Below are 20,548 nucleotides of genomic sequence, written 5' to 3'. Positions count from 1 at the left end.
AAAATACAAAGTCTACTAAGATAATGTGTTCCATGAGCATAAAGAAAATGCAAAAAATGATATCCTATGTCAATGAAAACTCCAATTCGTGTATTTAAAAAGAAGGGATTGACAGATCCTAATCAGATAATGAATAGTTAAAAAATGTGTAAGGTGTACAGTTTCTTTGTGAAGGGAACAAATGAAAATCGTATCACTTTCATTCTTGAGTGATCATATTTGTAAGACATCTTTGTTGATAATTATTTGATAGAATCCGGTTGGCAGGCCGATTAGAAACGATAAAAGCCGAGGGATGCCGGACTTTTTTGGTGACGAAAATCCGCCCGCCCCTTCCCAAACCCGGTTCTCTCAGCTTGTCCTTCCCCCTTCCCCCTACCTACCTAGCTAGCTAGCTACCCAACCAGGCTGGAGTCCCCCGGCCGCACAGCACGCAACACACTGACAGCTGAGACTGACTCACAACCGAGGTGGGAAAGATGGAGCACAGAGATTCCGGCTTCAGCATATTGTTGGCGACCGATTCATACAAGGTAACGTCACCGTACTCATGGTGGTTTCCTACTGTTAGACTGGGTGAAGGGGAGCGGTTGATGGATGAGAATGGAAAGTCAAGGTGGTTTCATCATCAGTCCCAAGGCCATCACACTCTGGTCGGTCTACGTCGCTTCTAAGCAGGCCAAATTAGCAGGAGGAAGAGGAGGAGAGGGGTGGGTTGGTGCATCGGATATGGGGTACCAAATTCTAAAAGCAAGCATCGCCATTTGAGCTAACGTTAACGTTAGCCAATTTATATGTAAAACCCTCTATATCACGAAGCCGGGTTACCCAACGGCTTTGCTAGTCCCAGTGGTATCAAGCTAGCTGTATCAGCTAAGCTTTCTAGCTCTCAGTGAGCTCAGCAGAAAGGCACAGTGGATTGTTATTAAAATAAGAATAAGCTAATATTCGCCACTAGCTAGCAAGTGGTGTTTGGATATCCTGGTAAACTGGACAAAGTGTCGTGCAAGAAACCAGCCAGGTGAGCGTACATGTTAACCAGCATGGAGCTAGCCACTTGTAATGCCTCACTTACAAGAAATCAAAACCGAAAGTTAAAAAGAGTATGAGGGATATTTGCCTTCTGTGGCAACGTTTTGCATGGAATTTTAATTCTCGGTGCAGATAAACGTTATGGAACAGACTGAGCGTTACCAGATCGTACCACAGGCTAAATAATTCTCTAATATTCTAATAGGACAGACATCATACAAAAAGCACCTTTTTCTTTTGTGGTCATAAACCGCACATAAATTAGCACTGATTGATTCATTAATATTAATTAATAATTATTATCTATAAGATGAGTTTTTGATAATTTTACAATTAATTGTGTATCATTGCATCCAGTGTACACAAATAGTAATAATTATTTTATTGTGTTAAAAGAATTGTTAGAGAAATGGTTGATTTAATATATCTCTCAGCAGAGTGCTGTACAGTATATTTCAATTAATCTGTCGTCTAGTGCACTCTTTTTCATTCTCAGCCAGGCTCTTGGGAGTGTGAGGTTTTGGTTAGAGGTATTTTTATTTACATGAGGTATATCAACATGTACAGTAGGACAGGTGCTATATCTTGTAATGGAGCGACTAATGCTCAGATAGCTGCTGTAGCTTTCCCTTAAAATCTCCTTACACAGTTAAGAGATAGATCAAGATTAAGATTTTGCATTGTTTAGGGATATAGCATTCTTTAGTGTAGGCGAATAGTGTTGTGATAAGCTTTGTAATTATAGTATTAAATTGAATTTTATTTCCCGTGGCTTACAATTCCATGGTAGGCTATTTGTTGTATGTAGATTCCAAGGTGCAGTTACACTTTCAGTTTGTTTTCTTGGAAATGACCAGATATTTTGAGTCTTGTGATCTTTTTTTTCTTTTTCTATTTAAAAAAGCCAAATAAAAATACAAAACATTGGTTCAGATGACAACATACAGAAAAAGTACACCACACACCTAAGAGGGCACAGTGTACCTTTTTCACAACCTTTCCTTACGATCAAATTTGGTTGTGAAGGGTAGTGGTTAAGGAAAGGGGAATTAACCGTTAAGTACTTCTAAAACTGTCAGTCTTACTACATTCATTGTTCTTCAAAAGCTTTGAGGAACAATGATTTATCTAACGTAACTGGCATTATTTTTCCTTTTAAAGAAATTGGGAAGGTCTTGTATCTCATTCTTTATCACTCAATGACTTACAGGGCCTCCTTAAATGCTCTTTTATGAGCTGCAACAAAAGAAGGCTGCATTGCTCTTTGTAACTACTGTGTGTGTGTGTGTGTGTGTGTGTGTGTGTGTGTGTGTGTGGTGTGTGTGTGTGCAATATATGCAATATATGCATATGACTCTTGTTTTTCCAAATTTCAAGTCTGCTTCCAGTACTTTCACATCCTTTGGTGTGGATCATTTTTCTATATCTAATCTTAAGCAGAACATTGCTTGTTATGTCATGCCAAGATAGTTAACGGCTCACAAGACCATCTAAATGAGGGCGTAGAGGAAAGATTTGGGTGGTTCTGATCAGATTTCATGTTGTCTTTGCCTGGGGAGGTGCGCCTGTGTTGCTATAGCAGGCTGAAGTTACTGCTCTTGTCTCTTTAAAAAAAAAAAGTTGAGTAACACAAAAGTAAACAGTAAGCCTACCAGACAGTCATTTAGGATTAGATGTCTGTTTACCATGTGTGGTTGTTAGGGCTGTAAATCACGTTTTATTACGATACAATATTAAATTGATTTTTGGACAATGTTACAATATTTTCTAATATCACAAAGTTTGCCACAATACAACGTCGATTTGATTCATTTCAGGGCCAATATGAGACTAGGGTTGGGTACCGACCTCGCTAGTGTTTTGGGTAACGACCAAATGACATTGTTAAAAAAAAAGGAAATGTTTTACGTATGAAACAGAACTGACGCTTAGCTGCAACACAAACAAATCCATGTATTCACCTCTATTTACACACAATGAGGCATATTTTCAGTTGTCATATTATGATAATAATGATGACATCACATACAATCTAGTCATGATGGCACAATTATGCTAAGTATAATATAAACTAGTGCTGTCAATTCAAATATTAACTTGTAATTAATCACAATTAATCTCACATTTTTTTCTATTCTAAATGTCCCCTGATTTCTTTTGGTCCTATTATTTTTTTCTCATTTTAATGTTGTTATCAACATGGAAAAGTGGATTGGCTGCTTTGTGCAAATGTTTTTTTATTGAAAACTAAATCGGCATTTAGCCTACTGTAGTGTTTAATTTCACATAACATTCTCACTTGGAGCAGTCATTCACACTTGGAGCAAATAATCTCTCACAAAGTGTAACTCTGGCCATCAATAAAATGGAGAAAAAATTCGCACCAGCTGTGTGCTTGGCCATCAAGTGGTATTTAAGACTGGTGCGACGATAACTCAGTTCACAACAACAAAACACACATATCACTTTGGTCATGTCAACGAAACCATTTGGCAAGTTTCAGAAACTAAACTTTCTATTCAGAATGTTATTGGCATCCATTAAGACGTCTTGAGCTCGCCATCCACTCAAAACGTAACGTTACAAAATCCGCATAATGTTCGAAGTAAATATGATAAATAGGTTCAATAATTTTCGGAAATAACCAAATTTTAGGTACTAATCTATGAGAGTGCACTGCTCTTACATGGGCACCGTTCACGTTTTTACTGGTACTAGGATCTGAAATTCGGTTCCGTTACTAAACGGTAATTTTTTTCTGTACTTTCCCTCTGTAATGACAAAAAAAGAGGAGAGGACACATAAGCTTGCGCTTACACCCTCTCAGGTACTGAAATTTGGCACAGTTTGATTTAAAGTGAATCGGTCCTCCTCACCGACAGAATTCGGGCTGTACCCAAATAAGTACATCGTTTGATACCCAACCCCGCATTTTACAGGGTGGAGGGGTGCAATACTCTGCTTTTCAATGCACATTTATAAAGCAATACAACATAGGTGTGTTGGTGTATGGCCACATTTATGACATTTTTCTGACCCTTAAATCCAAACAGAATTACAGTGAGTAAATAGGTTGGGGTTAAGGATTTTGTGGGATAAACATTTTCATAGAGCAGAATGGCAACAGTGAAGGTTGAACCTGTGGCATTTAGGTAATGGAATGGTCTCATTAAGCGTTATGACAGCTTCTACACGCTTCAGTTGTTGTGCTGTCTGGGGAGAGACACAGCAGCATCTGTGAAACATCCTTTATGGTAGCCAGATTAGTTTTTTTGTGTCCAAACAGTTCATTCTAGGTTCTGCCAATGTCTTATGTTCATGACACCTAAACTCCTAAAAGGGCAACAGAGAAATAATCTGCATGTTTTAAAATAACCGTGTGCTAGTAAATGACTGACTCAACCTTGACTTTTTATACTTTAAAGGTGCACTATGTCTTCCTGCATGGTTTCAGCGCAATTTAATTTCTATCTCAAATCGTTGGCATCTCTCCTTGATCCGCTCGCTGCCGGCCCCCTGACTCCACTGTGGAAAAGCCCGGTCTCGGGAGACAACACAGGGGTCTTAAAGGTCAAACAAACACTAGTGGCACAGCCTGTGCACCAAAATACAACAAACCACTCCAGCCAATCACCGACATGATGGTTGGGGGAGGGGGGGAGGGTTAGTAACAGTTAGTTAGTCATGACAGGCACGGAAACATGGGGGGGAGGGGCGAGCTTGCTTTGTTTTGTTTGAAATTTACTTGGAACGTCAACAGAAGTAAGCTTCCAGGAACTCAGTACACATTTAATATGCGTTGTGTGTGTGTGGGTCTCTATATTTCAATCAACATATCTTGGTAATTTGAGTGATGTATGCATTCTTAAGTACCTCCATCACTTTCCGGGTTTTATAGTATAGACAAAAGGAGGAATGTATCAGAGAAAGTCAGATCAGAGATTACACTGAACATTAATCTATAGTCAGCTTTGCTCTAAACAGGTTTATTCTTACTTTCATTATGTATTAGTCTGCTTGATTAATCATTTTGTCCATAAAATACATTAAAATTGTGAAAAATACCAATTACAGTTTGCCACAACCCAAGATGACGTCTTCAAATGTCTTGTAAAAAAATCTAAATATAGTCTTAAATTATAAAGACTAATTGTTGCAGCTCTAAAGTTGTACTGTAGATGCAGGTGTTTCTAATTGATTTCTAGATAGTCTTTCCGAGCATATTTCGTTGTAAATGACTCCAAAACATTCAATCAGATAACGTGTGAATGTGAATTTGTGCAGCTTTAATGACAGGTCTTGATTTGCCATAGTCGATACCAGATACATTGAAATATTCCAGACCTAAACTATATCACCAAGGCTACATGCTGTATGATTTACATTAAACTATAGGTTTCTATTTTATAAAACGGCGGTCCGTGGTGTCAGTATATTGTTGAATCGGATAAAGAGTGAATAACCTCATTGGACCAGACTGATACATTGCGTTTTGTGATTTTTAAAACCGCGTTTGTGTATATACATCAGCATGTAGGCCAGTGAATGTGAACACACACGTGGTCGGGCCTAGTGTCATGTTGTGTGTCGACTCTATTTTGAGTCCTCGAAAGGACAGACAGGGGTCAAAGACACGGAGTTGTTCATTGACATTTATCTCTTCTCTTTACAAACTTTAATTAACCAGGAGTTTTGTTTCCCCTCCATACAGTACATGATGCACGTTTTTGTAGATTGGGGTCAAGCCTTTAGGCCATTTTCACAGGTTCCAACGTTACCTTTTTTTTATTTACAATAGTGACATTAAATGTTTCTTTTTTCCCTTTAGTTTGTTTATTGTTCTTCCAAGTACAAATACAGAGGGTATTCCTATGTGGTACCTTTCTAGGGCACTTAAACGTTTCCCAAGGTTGTAGTAACATCAAGAACAAGCCCATGACCTATATTTAGCCTTGTATTTTCTGTAATAAAATGTCTTCCTTCATCACTTAATTATTTCTGTAGCACTGATCTGCACTTTTTTCTTTTATTGTAGTATTTCCTGAAGGCACATGCACTTTCCCCATTGATATTCAGTGAGTTAATCTTATTACATCACTAAGATTGTACCCCTGACATCTCTGGCCTCCTGTGGTTAGATTGCCATTTTAACATTTTTAAGCTACATTTTGGATAGATGTTAAAAGCAGATCACTCTGAAAGCAAATATTAGATTACATAATGAGTAAGTGAGCTGTAGCAATAACTATCATCTTTTCAACCCCCACTTGTGGAAGTTGCTCTTTAAATGCTCCAGTGTGCTCTCTGTGGCAATCCGTGGACTCATTTGGGATTCAGTTGATGGCCTGATGGGTCCAGTTAAAACTACCTTTTCTTTTCAGTGTGTGTATATTTATTGTGTAGTCCCTCTGAAACGGTGTATGCTTTTTCTGTGTGTGAAACATGCCTGGGCATGTGTCACACACTACTTGATTGCACACTCTTGTGAGTGTGGTATCAGTCAGGTATCAGTCAGTTGACATTAGATTAGAGGAACACTAGAAACACACACAGCAATTTAAGTGGTATTTTCTGAATAATAGTAGCATAATGGAGAGCGTGTCTGTGTGGGAATAGTCTGACATGCCTCGCCCCAATCGTGACATTTTAGTTCTGATATATTGTTTTAACACAAAAGATTCACAAAGATTGATGGGTCTTTTGTTGAAGTGGAATGTTTTCTCTAATCGCAGATAAAATACCACAATGGCAGTTCTCTGTAATCTTTGAGCTGTGACCCTGAATAGCTCCTGGGACTATGTCTGTTGGTAGTGAGCTACTGAATTCTTATATTCCTTCATTTCCAAGTAGAGCCAGACCGATATTAGGCATTTTCCAAACTATCGGTATCGGCATTTATAATGTCCGATAAATTAATATTTAAAAAGCACGTAAAAACTGATTAAACACCCTTCAACCATGTTATGAGTGTTGGCGTTGCATTTTTTATACACCAGAAGGAACTCTACAGCATCTCTGTTGGCGACTCTTTGATTTTTGTTGTTTTTGTTTAAAGGACTTTGTTTCATATCAAGTATGTGTTTTTATGAATTTTATTCATCAGAATGTTAATATATTTTGATTCATGAGTTTATTTTAAAACTGCATTATTTTAGTGAGGACTCATAAATAACTAATGTTAGGGCAATTTGTTTGTGTTTTGTTACGCGTTTCTGGATATATTTCTTTAAATATACAGTATATCCGGCGGAATATGGGATTTTTAAATCACCAAATATTTGTATAGATATTGCCCTTTAAAATCCTTAATCGGTCGGGCTCTATCTCCAAGCATGAAAATTTGATTTACTTGAATATATTAATTGTTGCCCTGCAACAGCGCCCTGGGTGCTTGTGTCTGTCTCTGATATGAGCGTTAGTTATGCCAACAGTTTATGTGCATGTATGTTCTACTATCTTATCTTCTATTAGTATTATTTTATATCAGTGTACTTATTGTAAATATCCATGCTAACCTGTGTCATCGCCTTGCCGTTTGCTCTGTCTTCGCAGGTAACACATTACAAACAGTACCCCCCCAACACAAGTAAAGTGTACTCGTACTTTGAGTGCCGTGAGAAGCGGACCGATCCTACCAAAAGCAGAAAAGTCAAATATGACAAAACCGTCTTCTATGGCCTACAGTACATCCTCAATAAATACCTAAAAGGTAAGTCCTGACTTAGAATTTAATTGTGCTGCTCAGTATTGTGTATTGATTGAAAAAAATAATGACCGGGCATGACACTGTGTCGTGCCCACCTCCAACCCAGTAGGAGCTTCAAACACTGCCAGAATGAATGACTTTCCAACTTGCAGCTTTTGCCCTATGAATCCAACACCTCTGTTAATGATTACTTTTATTTGTGGTAATATAAATGGGTTTCCAGTCAACTTAACAAATAAATAATGTTAAAATTCCAATACTTGGTTACATAACCCAGTTTTTTATTGTTTATTTTATTTTTTACTTTTATGTATTAAAGTTAACAATGCACATAATGCTACAACCGTCATTCTGTGGGAATGCTGCCCAGTACATTATTCTTCTGTTGTCCACTGAGTCTCAGTTTGCAATCAGGGTGCATACCAAAAGTCTTTTGTGGTGCGATATTTGTCTCCTTGGAAGCATTTTATCTTTTTACTCTCCCGCCTCCAGTACAAGGTCAGACTAGTGCAGGGTCAGCTGAACTGCATGCCTGGAGCTCCTCAAGATTAAGTGCGTTGCTTGAGGACACTTCAGCAGGGCAGATGCTTCTTTTTGTGTCTAGCAGCAGCAGTCCTTTTACTCATGATTGAAAGAAAAAGGGTACAATGTGCTTCACATTGATTAGACTTTACAGAGCATAACACAAACCCGGCAGGTTTAGAAAAAAAAGTAAGGGAAAAAAAAGAGCAAAGTATAACACATCCAATACATTCAATGTTCAAATTAACTCAAGCTTGTAAAGGTGGATGTTTAAGTTCACCAGTGTCTCATGCCCCTCAGGATCTGAGGAGGATGAGATTTGAAAAAAAGAATTCATCTCCGTCCTGTCTCTTAAGAGAATTTCATGGTGCAGTAGCAGAGGTGCGGGGGAGACAGAGGTCCAGGGAGAACAGAGAGAGAGAAAACAAAAGCACAGCTGCTCTTTCAACGTATGAGGGAGAAGGACCAGCTGTCTGCACGCAGCGTCACTCAGAGCTTAATGATTAGCCCAACTTTTAGAGATGCATCCTTGATCCGCCAGCTTATGAAACCAAGTTTGCATCATGGTCATGGCGTGAATTTAAATCTTCTCTAAATCTACATTCTAAAAGCACAACTTCTGCTTACCCAAACCACCATATTAGGTTTTTAAAAGAAACTCCATTATTATGAGTTTCAACAGTTTACATTATAGTTTGTCATTCTCCCAAAGTGGAAAGTATTTGATTGAAAACAAAGAAGTGGTTTAGCCTTGATATTACAGTTAGGCATGCCTTTTAGTAAGCAATGTTAATAAGATTTTGGAGCCAGGTTGACAAATGTAAACACGTTCCCACCAAAGCGTTTTTAAAGAAAACAAATCAAGTCAAAGGGGAAAGTTTTAGTTTCGGGAAAATTTGCTTTCAAGCTAAAAGTTAGATGGGCTCTATCATGTCTGTAGGGTGAAGCTGGAGCCAGCAGCCAGTTAGCTTAGCACAAAGATTGGGAGCGGTGAATCAGCTACCCTGGCTCTGTCCAAAGGTAACAAGTTCTGCCTGTGTTTAGAAGCGCTTGCTTTTGTACATATCTTTCCCTGTTGTGGTTTGTTTTGTACAACGGTTTCTATGGTCTTGAAACTTGAAATGAGACAAGGAGATGGTTGGTGTGTCAGTTTGTACGGATGCTTCTAATTGAATTACAAAAGTGGACAGTAGAGTAGCATTCCAATGCCTTCTCTCTATCAGTGTGTGATTCTCACACATGTCTTTCTGAACCTTCTTTTGCTTCTTCTTTCTTTTTCCCTTCCTCCTCTCCAGGAAAGGTAGTGACCCCAGAGAAGATCCAGGAGGCAAAGGAGGTATACAGGGAACACTTCCAGGATGATGTTTTCAATGAGAAGGGGTGGACTTACATTTTGGAGGTAAGAGACTGCAGAAAATTACCTAAATGACCTACCTTTTCAAGGTGGTATTGGGTAGTTGTACAAAACCATCTGTATGCATATTTGTGAAAAGAACCATCCATGACAGACTATTTACAAGGAATGGGTTTATTGAGGGAAAAGTTGGATGTTGGGAATAGATATTCAGGTATTCATACAACCAGGTGCCAGGAGACGCTAATATTTGAATTGATGTCACTTTTATTAGAGAGGCTAGAGGTCTATCTGTGCACACACACTCAGGACGCAGGAGGAGTGTGTTCTTGATAAACAAACTTAATGGAGAAAGCTTGCAGTCTGATTAGTCATAAGGGTTACATTCTGCAGTAGCAAAGTCGTATCTCATAGAAAACATTTGTCTTGAAAAAGCCTGCACGTGAAAATAAGAAAAATCTGAACCACATTTGGTGCTGTGGTTTTCCGTAGAAGGTGGGAAAGGCTTACCTAGTAAAATTCTTGAAATAGAAGTCAGGCTGCGTTCCTTGCAACCCGTAAACCGTGTTTTCACAACCTTCTACCCGTGAAAATTAACGGTGACAAATATAAATAAATGGACATAAATAAGTACTTACCCACATTGTAATCAAAACAATACACATACGATTGTGTACTACTACAGGTTATGTTATTTAAATGAAGCCCAAAATATGTCGGCAGCTATAATACACTAGTATCAGCTACTGCTACTTTGCCTGGAACTCTACTAAGTCGTGAGTTGTGAATGGAAGTCGTAACTTACGGGCTAAAACTGTGTCTGGAACGCGGCATCAGATTCAGTAACTACAAATGAATCTCAGTCAGTTTATACTGTATTTCTTCGAAAATGTGCATCAATGTTTCTGTTTTTTAAGAGGTACTGTTTCAGCACCTTGGAGAGAGCACCGCGCTCTGTACTGACAACATATTTTTGTGAAGTGAAAATAAGTTTCTTCTCCTTTTTTCCTTTTGTCATCTCTTACCACGTTACTAAATCAGCTCTCATCAGGTAAATCACTCATGTCTTGATGATCTGTAAGTCAGTACATGGCCGACATCATGCATACGCTGCTCGCTTTTAGTAGTGGTATGTATTACGGTAGTTTCTTTCACACAATGCACACTTTCCTTTCAGTGTGAACTGCAACACATTTACTTCAGACCAGGTTTGTAATGCAGGAATTCTCTATGAGTAAATGTCAGCTTATTCCCACTGCCTTTCTTCCACATTGCCTCCAGGCATTAAGCAATGTCTGAAGGTTGAATCTCACCAGAAACTGTACCGACTCCAAATGTGTGTCACTTTTGTCTCCTTTTTTAAGGTCATCTCAGTAAAGTATCAATCTACGCAATCCACTAAGAAGAAAACTGTCACAATGTCAATCGAATTCTGAGTGTAATATTTGTGTATGTCTTTACAGAAATACGATGGACACCTGCCTATTGAAATCAAGGCCGTGCCAGAGGGGAGTGTCATTCCTCGAGGCAATGTTCTGTTCACAGTGGAGAGCACAGACCCTGAGTGCTACTGGCTCACCAACTGGGTGGAGGTAGGTTTGTTTTGTTTGTCATCTGGGCCTAGAAAGGATAGAGGGTTAACTACTGTGGCTCCTGACACGACGCAACTGTATTATTCCATTAGACTGCATCAGGCAGCGAGGATCTATCTACAGTCAATTCATCTTCAGTTCTGGACTTGCTTTGTAAAGTATCTCACCCCTATAACCTCACATAACGCATAACTGTTCAGATTTGAATGTGCTACCTGTATTGCTACGAAAACAACATTGCAAGGCATATCAGTAAGCTCTAATGGTTTGCTTTATTTGAATATTGATTAAAGACAAAAAATATTAGCAACATCTATGCCCTTTTTATGACATCGGAGAATTAACAGTTTATTAAAAGCTATAAACCGGTTTGGCAACACGCCCAAAGGCATCTCTTATCTCTCCTGAAAAGGGCAAGAGCAAGCAGAGAAATCATTTAAGTCCTAAAATCAACCCCTTAACTTGACCAATGTTCTGTTTGCTGAGGCATCACACATTTTTAACCTATTCTGAACTGTAAAGAATGTGCATCAACTTTATTCACTTTGTATTTGAATTAACTCAAAAACTGTGTCAGAGAGTAAGGGCCACTAAGGTAAATAATATGTAGCTCTTTCTTGTTTATAACTGCAGTAGCTGCTTTAGAGCAGTTAATAACGTGACTGGTATTGTATCTTCCTGATACTCCAGCAACTGGTCCCAGTAAACTGTCATTTTTACACTTCTCAAATTTAATATACAGGAACATTAGTACCAATCTTCTCATCCTCCATAGACCCTCAGCAAGAAAGCAAATGAGCTCATTTCCCAAAATGTCTAACTAATCCTTAAACTATCATATTCATACTGTAGGTTTAGTTGATTTATCAGTAATTAAAATATTTAATCGCATTACTGTTATAGTTAACCCGCAATTAATCGCACATTTTTTATCTATTCTAAATGTCCCCGATTTCTTCTTGTCCCATTATTTTTCTCATTTTAATGTTTTTATCAGCATGGAAAAGTGGATTGGCTTGCTTTGTGCAAATGTTTTTTTTTAAATTGAAAACAACATTGGCATACAGCCTACTGTAGTGTTTAATTTCACACTAACAATCTCACTTGGAGCTGTCATTCACACTTGGAGCAAATAATCTCCTCCACAGTGTAACGCTGTCCATCAATAAAAGGGAGAAAGAAATACTTTGACGAGGGGGCAGAGAATTCCTATGAGCTGTGTGCTTGGCCATCAAGTGGTGTTTCAGACTGGACGTGCTGCGATGATCGCTCAGTTCACAACAACAAACCCACAGATCTTTTTGGTCTTGTCAATGGAACCATTTGGCAACTTTTAAAAAGTAAACTTTCCATCCAGAATCTTATTGGCATCCATTTTGGCATCTCACACTCGCCACCCACTCAAAACGTAATGTTACTACTCTTTGTGCGGCGTGGCTGTTGTTTAGTTTCCGGGCTAGCTAGATAAGTTTTGGTGTTGTAGTTTTTCTAACCTTACTAGTTGTTGCAACAGCAAGTTAATCTCACGATTAAAAAAAATTGACGCCATTAAAATGGGTTTGCGTTGGCACCGTTAATAACACGTTAAATTAACAGCACTAGTCATCGGGTGACATCTTTGATAGTCTGCTATGTCGAAGCGTGTTTATGACACAAACTTGACAGCAAGTGTTTTATGTGAGGAAAAAGTACAGAAGTGAAAAAGAATTTGTGTCTGTCTGTCTGTCTGTCTGTCCGTCCTTGTCGAGATGAGGAAGATCTCATAAACTCAATGCTGAATAACCGGTCTGTCCTCAATGACTGCAAAACTATTTACCATTAGTGATACCTTCACTGTCTCTCTAACTGCTCCCTTTGAATGATGCTCTCTCTTTCTCTTCTTCCTTATGTCAGTCCCATTCCTAAATACCGTGTTTGACCTCCGCCACGGCGGAATCATGCAGCAATTTCTCAAAAGATGATTAGACAACAACAACAAGCTTTCTCTGTTTCAATCCATTGATGCAAAACGAAAGCTTTTACAAAAAGCTGTACAAAGGAACATTTGTGAAAGTCTTGAAGACACATTCAAGTCATTAGACATTACAAATGTGTCTTTGACTGGGTAAAATTCTGTCTCTCTCTTTTTAACCAAATTTTTTTGCAAATCCACTGTTTCCTGAATGTCGACTCATTTCAGAACTATAATTTGACACATACACTCAACTTTGACAAATACACCAATGAAAGGGAGCAGTGCTCGAACGTAGGTCAGCCACAGCCAAGAGCACAGTCACAACACTCACACACACACTGTCTTGATCATTTTGGATACACCACCCTCCTGTGTATATATACACACACACACACACACACACACACACACACAATCCACGGTTAATATAAATACATGCATAAACATAAACTTTTCTTTGTTGTTCTGTCTATTTTATTCTCTTTTTTTTCTTGCTTGCTCTTTGTTTGCATCCTTTCTCTCTCTCGTTACCTTTTTTCCTCATGTGCCCTGCTCAGGGTTATAGAGTGATTGCTGAACACAGACTGCATAGTATTAGTAGGCAAGGTGAGGAATAAGGGCTGAGTTTTTTCTCAGCTGTCTTTTTAATTGCTGTGGAGGAAGGAAAAAGGGCTGTTTATCCTGGTGTTTTGAATGTGTGTCATGCTTGCTCTCTTTATCTGCTGCTAGCGGTTTAGCACACACCTACTAAGCTATCATTCCTAATATACACACATGGTTTCATGTTGCAAACACAGGCGGAGAAACGCCAAACACAGTGTGTCATTTCATAATAATATCAACATCCCATATGACCCAGTGGTAGTCTTATATCAGATATCTAGGAGGGGTGTGGTTGTGATTTAATATGTACGGTTGATTTTAAAACCTACTACTACAAAAAAACTCTCACTGTTGAATAATAAGGCACAGTATGATTTGAGATTTGAACACTGAGATTTATCACAAATCCCAGAGTCCTTTCTTACCTCTCCGTTTGTTGTGTGTTTGGCCTTGTCTACCCTAGTCTGTTATTGGACCCGGGACTTTGTCTTGAACTGGTTTTATTGCACGCACTTTGAGCTATTCTATATGACTTGGATGCCGGGCTATCTGTTTGAAGTTTTTGATATCTTATTTGTCTGTAATTTGTTCTTTTGTCTTCATTTTACATTGCCGTGTTTTTGTTATGTCTGAAACTGTGTTAATTGTGCTGCTGTCTGTCCTGGCCAGGACACTCTTGAAAAAGTCAAAAAAATGTATCTATTTGTCTGAAGAAAAAAATCAATTCATATTTGTATCATGAATTAAGCTCTACAGATTCAAAATTAATTCATAGAATTCCAATAATCGATTTTGTACTGGTTTGTATACCGTAGCATGGGAAAAGTAACTACATTGCCATTCTGTGAATGTATTTTTTAATTGAGAATTGTTTTTCAATCAAATAGATTTTGAATCGAATCTTGAGCCTAAACATCGATGTCGAATTGTATCATTTTCTGAATTGTGAACCCCTACTGAAGATGGGTGTACGTTCAGGAGGATAGACAGGCAGACCGTCACACACACGCATTATACACATATGATGGTAGAAAGTGTGTAGTCGTGACATTTCCCAGGTGGTAGTGGCGAGCACAGATAAGCCACTTGTTTTGACATCGAAATCTGTGACTCTGGTCCAGAGTTGACATTAGGCATAGAGGAATGTATTTTTCCCGGAGTTTGTCTTGTGTGAATGAGCAGCCCCCTTTAATCCCTTTGAGTGTTGGTTTTGGGTTTACTACCAGTGGCATACTGGGAAAGTGGGGTGATTGGACCAAACATGCATTGGTCAGTTCAGTGCTGAAAAGACTTGCAACTTTTGCTTAACTTTTTGATAATCTCTTAGATTTAATGTTCACATATAAATGTTTGTTTACATAGGCTTAATAAGCTTGAATACAACGTTGTTGTTTTTTTGCTGAGATGTATTGTTAGTCATTGGTGCATGTGGGGAAATTAGAAGAAATTCATCTTTTTAGTGAAACAGTCTTGACACCCTGATATAAAAAGTAAAATGTAGTAAGTTGGACTCTCCTTTCTTCCCTCCATCAGACCATTCTGGTTCAGATCTGGTACCCCATCACTGTGGCGACCAACTCCAGGGAGCAGAAGAAGATCCTCGCCAAGTACCTCCTGGAGACTTCTGGGAACTTGGAGGGACTTGCCTATAAACTACATGACTTTGGCTACCGGGGCGTCTCCTCACAAGAGGTATACTTCTATAAACAATACAGTAGATATTGTTGAGCTTAACCCTACAACCGTGGAAACCTTAACATTTTTTTAAGCTTGAAAGTTAATTCCTAACATTGGAAAAAACAGTCTCAACTCACGGCCCACTTACTACCATTTTTTTTAGCCTTCACAGTCTTCACCATAGGATGGAGTTTGCTTCGTTGACATGGATATACGTCTGTTGACCTAGTACTTAAAAAGTGTTCAAATTTCATCATAGGACTTTGGTAATAATAGTTTACTAAAACAATCCCGACTCATGGTCCACTAACTAGCTCTTCTTGGACCTTTCAGCCGTATCACACGTGTGTTGTGGATGAAAGCTCCGGAAGAAGCTAGTGAGTTGACCTTGAGATTGGAATTAGTCAAAGACTTAATGTTTTTGTCTACAACCACTGGAATAAATCAAATTCAGAAATAACAGTCACCTAAAGGAAATTGACATTAAATGTGTTGTGCGACCCCTTTGCCCTTTATCTCCCATAACACAATCTCCCTCCTATTGCAGACTGCGGGCATTGGGGCCTCCGCCCATCTGGTTAACTTCAAGGGCACAGACACAGTGGCCGGCATCGGAGTCATCAAGAAGTACTACGGCACCAAGGACCCTGTCCCAGGCTTCTCAGTGCCTGCTGCAGAGCACAGGTAGACGCCTTTCTCAACATTTTATTCATTTGATGTTGTAGCTTTGTCCCGACTTGGAAACAGGATGTTTCTCCTTGTAGCCCACATTCCTTAGCTATAGAGTGTTTTACCAGTAGAACTGAGATGTAGGGCAATAGTTCACCACCCACTTTAATCATTACGGCAGTAGTATAAGACCTCCAAGTTATCATGGGCGAATGCCAACATGCTCACTCTCTTTTAAGGGATGTGCAGAGGTTTGCAAAAACGTTTATGCATAACATTTTGCCCCCGGGAGGCTGCTAAATTCCTGTGCAGATTACTAAGGATCAGCGTAAGCCACGTATTCACATATTCCCAGAAAATACTGGGGTGCAGTAGGCATGCCGCGTCTCTATTCATCTCTGGTTAGAAAGTCCACGTCTTGGCTAAGAGCCAGCTCTGGAAACAAACCTTTTCACACACAAGCCAAATTGATTTCCAAAATAGACAACTTGTTTCAAATAACAGCTGGTTAATCAACAAAGCTATTGATAAAGGGAATTTATCACCCCGGGTGAAAATGCACTCATCACTTGGCTGAGGTTGGTGTGGATTTTCTTCCCCGGTTAGAGGTTGGTCACCCTCACACCAATTATCTGGTTTATCTAGCTCATAACGTGAATGGATTGGCTGGATGTGAAGATTTTGATTGGCAGCTGTGCTGACGCACATGCCCCTCACATGTCTATGGTGTTGTTTTATGCCACTGATCCATTTATCTTGCACACACACATACACACTTTCCCTCTTTCTGTTTCACTCTCATGCACTAAGTTGCTTCTTCCTTGCCACCAGGGCAGTTACTGCTGCATCGGCGCACCCTTCTACCTCGCACGAGTGCATTGTGGCATGGTGGCAGAAGTTGTCATAGTAACCATTATGTAATGGCCCCCCTCCTAAAGCCTGTTTGGTTTCTACCTCGGAGGGAGGAGTCACAGTGAAATTCCACATTGATTTTGATGTAGAAGGAAAGTAATGGGGGGGGGATTAGAGCAGTGGTGTGTCATCTTCAGAGCGCTTCAGAGCATTCTCCAGTGTTTATTGTAAACTTTCACTGTAACAGAAATGCCCTGGGAAGACAAATAAAATACTTAATTAACCTAGTACAAGAAATTCAAGACATTCAAATAAAATTAGTTTCACATGGAAGATAGTAGCACTTAAACAGGAACAAAGTTTCAGGCACCTTCATTGTATTGGGGTGGTGGAAGGCATTTCCGCCTAAGCACTTAAAATGGAATTCAGGGCCAGGTTTGACTGCAGAAAAGTAGAAACGCTGTGTCCTTTTTTGTAATTTTGGTAAATATGTCATTGTCTTTTAAAAAGTAATTCATCTGGTAACTTGATGGCTACATCACACCTATTTAAACCTTTAGAAAATACAATTTAACCCAGGTTTGGTTTCATCCAAGACTAAAAACTGGAGTACACTGCCCTCTTTTGGACAATCTTTGGCATTAGCATTTAAAGAATGTCTTGTGACTGTCTTGTGAAGTCTTCTTGTTTTATAAGAACATTTTTACCTTTTAATGTGCTTCTCCTCGTGTTCAATTTCTTTTTCGCTCCCATTTTCAGATGACAAATCTAAAGTTCTTGCTACCTGCAGTTCATTGCTGTTGAACCTCTTTCTCTTTGCCTTCTCTATTTTTAGAATTAATGGTGGGAACTTTATTTCTCCATGTAAAAGCACATGTCTCAAACTCAAGGCCCACGGGCCAAATCCAGGCCCTTGCCAATTTTGATGAGATCCACATACCAGTTTAAGTTCACAATCTTGGCTCGCCTAGTTGTGGGCCAGACCAAAAAGACAGGAAATGGTTTTTTAAACTGTAATTACACTTAAAGCTGAATTTGGCAGATTGAAACTTAAAAACTTTGCATATTCCTACTAGCCTACTTTTAAAAATGTAACCATTGTATAGCTTGATTTGCTTAACTCTAAGGAACTTTTTTAGGACTTTATGTCGACAAAACTCTAAGTGAGAAGAATAAATGAGACATGCAATAATACAAAAATATAAATACAAAACTATGTACTTTTTTCAATGAAATAAAAGCGTGTCAATGATCTATACAGGTCTGGCCTTGGTGTAGTTCTCATTTTCTAGTGTGGCCCTTAGTGAAATAGAGTTTGACACCCCTGATGTAAAGCCTGACCCTCTCTAACCAACTCCAGATGTCCACAATATGTTCTAGTTTAGATCAGCCATGTGGGATGAGAAATTACTGGGACAAAAAAATAAAGATTTATCTGCCGTTCTCTCTTCAGCACCATCACAGCGTGGGGGAAGGACCATGAAAAAGATGCCTTTGAGCACATCATCAAGCAGTTTCCCAACGTGCCCGTATCAATCGTCAGCGACAGCTACGACATCTACAACGCATGTGAGAAGATCTGGGGAGAAGACCTCCGGTCGCTGATAGTGGCCCGCAGTGCAGACGCCCCGTTGGTTATCCGACCAGACTCAGGAAACCCGCTCGATACAGTTTTGAAGGTGCGGTCACGTGGATAGCTTGGTTTTCAATTAAGAATGCTTAGAAAACAAGCCAGGACACTAAATCCCCACTTTCTGTACCACTTTTCCTTTCTTTTTTTTTTTTACTTCTGTTAGGTTTTGGAGATCCTGGGTAAAAAGTTTCCGCCAGTGGAGAACTCCAAAGGTTATAAGGTTCTCCCTCCTTATATCAGAGTCATACAAGGGGACGGAGTTGATATCAACACACTGCAAGAGGTATAGAAACATGCTACTTATCCATGGCATGTATTTGTATAACACTACCATGACAATAGGTTGTGTGTCTCACATAATGTTACTGCGTGTTTTCCCACAGATAGTGGAGGGTATGAAGCATCACAGGTGGTCCATTGAGAACATTGCCTTCGGGTCCGGCGGGGCTCTGCTGCAGAAACTGACCCGAGATCTGCTCAACTGCTCTTTCAAATGCAGCTATGTGGTCACTAACGGACTAGGGGTGAGGGCTGATACGTTAGAATGTAGTTATTGTGCTTCATGACCATTTTGTAACAGTTGTGTTAGTTACACAGTGAGCAATAAACAATTTACAAGTTGGCAAGAGTCTGCAGATGACCTGCAAAACTATTTTTTTTTTCTGCATAATGTTTGTCTTTGGACTTTGAAAAGTACTTTCCCATTCCTCAGGGTTGCATGTTTTTGTTAAATACTGTAAATTAGCCATTAAGTTGGTTCTCAGTGTCTGGAGACAGTTTATATATGACAGAGCCTTATCTAGCCTTATATATGATAAATCGCTGCAGATCTCTGCCTAAACCCATGTTTTGAAATTCCCCGTTCTATTTTAAAATGCAAAAATTTTTTCCCGTGTGTTGGGAAAAGGTGAATGTGTTCAAGGACCCAGTGGCCGATCCGAACAAGAGGTCCAAGAAGGGTCGCCTGTCTCTGCACCGGACACAGAGTGGTGACTTTGTCACCCTGGAGGAGGGCAAGGGAGACCTAGAGCAGTATGGCGTGGTGAGTTGAAAGGCTAAAGTAACACACTGACACTTTTGTACATAAAGATGTTTTAAAGTCTCCCAAAATCTCCTCAGCAACACTGACCTGCCCCTTTTTTTTCTACCTTCACATGTTCTGTTTCCCCCTTTTTTTTCTCTGCCCCTCCTTCCCTCCCTTGACATCTGTCCTTGGTCCCTGTTTCTTTTAATTTACCCTCCCTCCAACTTGTTTTTCTATTCATCTCCAGGACCTGCTGCACACAGTCTTTCTGAACGGAAAGATAGTGAAGACGTACACATTTGACGAAGTCAGAGACAATGCTAAGCTCAAAGAGAGCGAGCTTAACGTGCTGCTGGACTGAGCGCTGCACTACTAAATCCTCACCCTCCACCCTAACCCCAAAACAAACCCCCTCCCGTCAACCCTTCCTCCTTTTGGGCACCAACGCAACCCCAGAAAAAGGAGGCGGTGTACACTGCTAATAGTTCCCTCTCCCAAAGTGTGACAACTCCCCAAAACGTTCCTAAACACACGAGACTCCCTTAAAATTCACAGATGTTCACCCACAGGTCCAAAACGCTGTTGTTGGTACTCCAACAGAGTTGGGGGGTGGGGGGGGGGGGGGGGGGGGGGGGGGGGGGGGGGGGGGGGGGGGGGGAATTCGGAAATTCACACATCACTGATGAACGGCAAACACCCCATAAATGTGAGGGGGGGGGGAGAAAATGTGTGTGAGGTACAGTAAGCAACTAATGACAGACATGTCAAGGGATAGAAGTGATAGAATATGATGACAGACCGTGCGTTCACTCCCATGTGCCACTGCCCCAAATTGAACTTTGGTATATTGCACTGATAGATAGGCTAGACATATTGCAACCTAAGAATGTGACTGGCTTCTGATAGACAATGTGGCTGTGGACTTTTCAA

The 20,548-nt window shown here is 39.7% G+C and overlaps 1 protein-coding gene across 1 annotated transcript; it reads left to right on the top strand.

Moving 5' to 3' along the window:
- The first annotated feature begins 292 nt into the window (after positions 1-292).
- nampt1 (nicotinamide phosphoribosyltransferase 1) lies at positions 293-20,139 on the top strand. Its single transcript, XM_034862951.1, has 11 exons — positions 293-533; positions 7,585-7,741; positions 9,556-9,659; positions 11,078-11,206; positions 15,297-15,455; positions 15,988-16,124; positions 18,415-18,640; positions 18,758-18,877; positions 18,978-19,118; positions 19,502-19,636; positions 19,866-20,139. Exons 1-11 carry the CDS (start codon positions 480-482, stop codon positions 19,977-19,979), a joined length of 1,476 nt encoding a protein of 491 aa, XP_034718842.1. The 5' UTR covers positions 293-479; the 3' UTR covers positions 19,980-20,139.
- Positions 20,140-20,548: the final 409 nt, after the last annotated feature.

This window comes from Etheostoma cragini, chromosome 23 (genome assembly GCF_013103735.1).
Source record: "Etheostoma cragini isolate CJK2018 chromosome 23, CSU_Ecrag_1.0, whole genome shotgun sequence".
Taxonomy (NCBI): domain Eukaryota; kingdom Metazoa; phylum Chordata; class Actinopteri; order Perciformes; family Percidae; genus Etheostoma; species Etheostoma cragini.
Note: the sequence above shows the minus strand (reverse complement) of the source record. Positions and strands in the feature narration are given on the sequence as shown.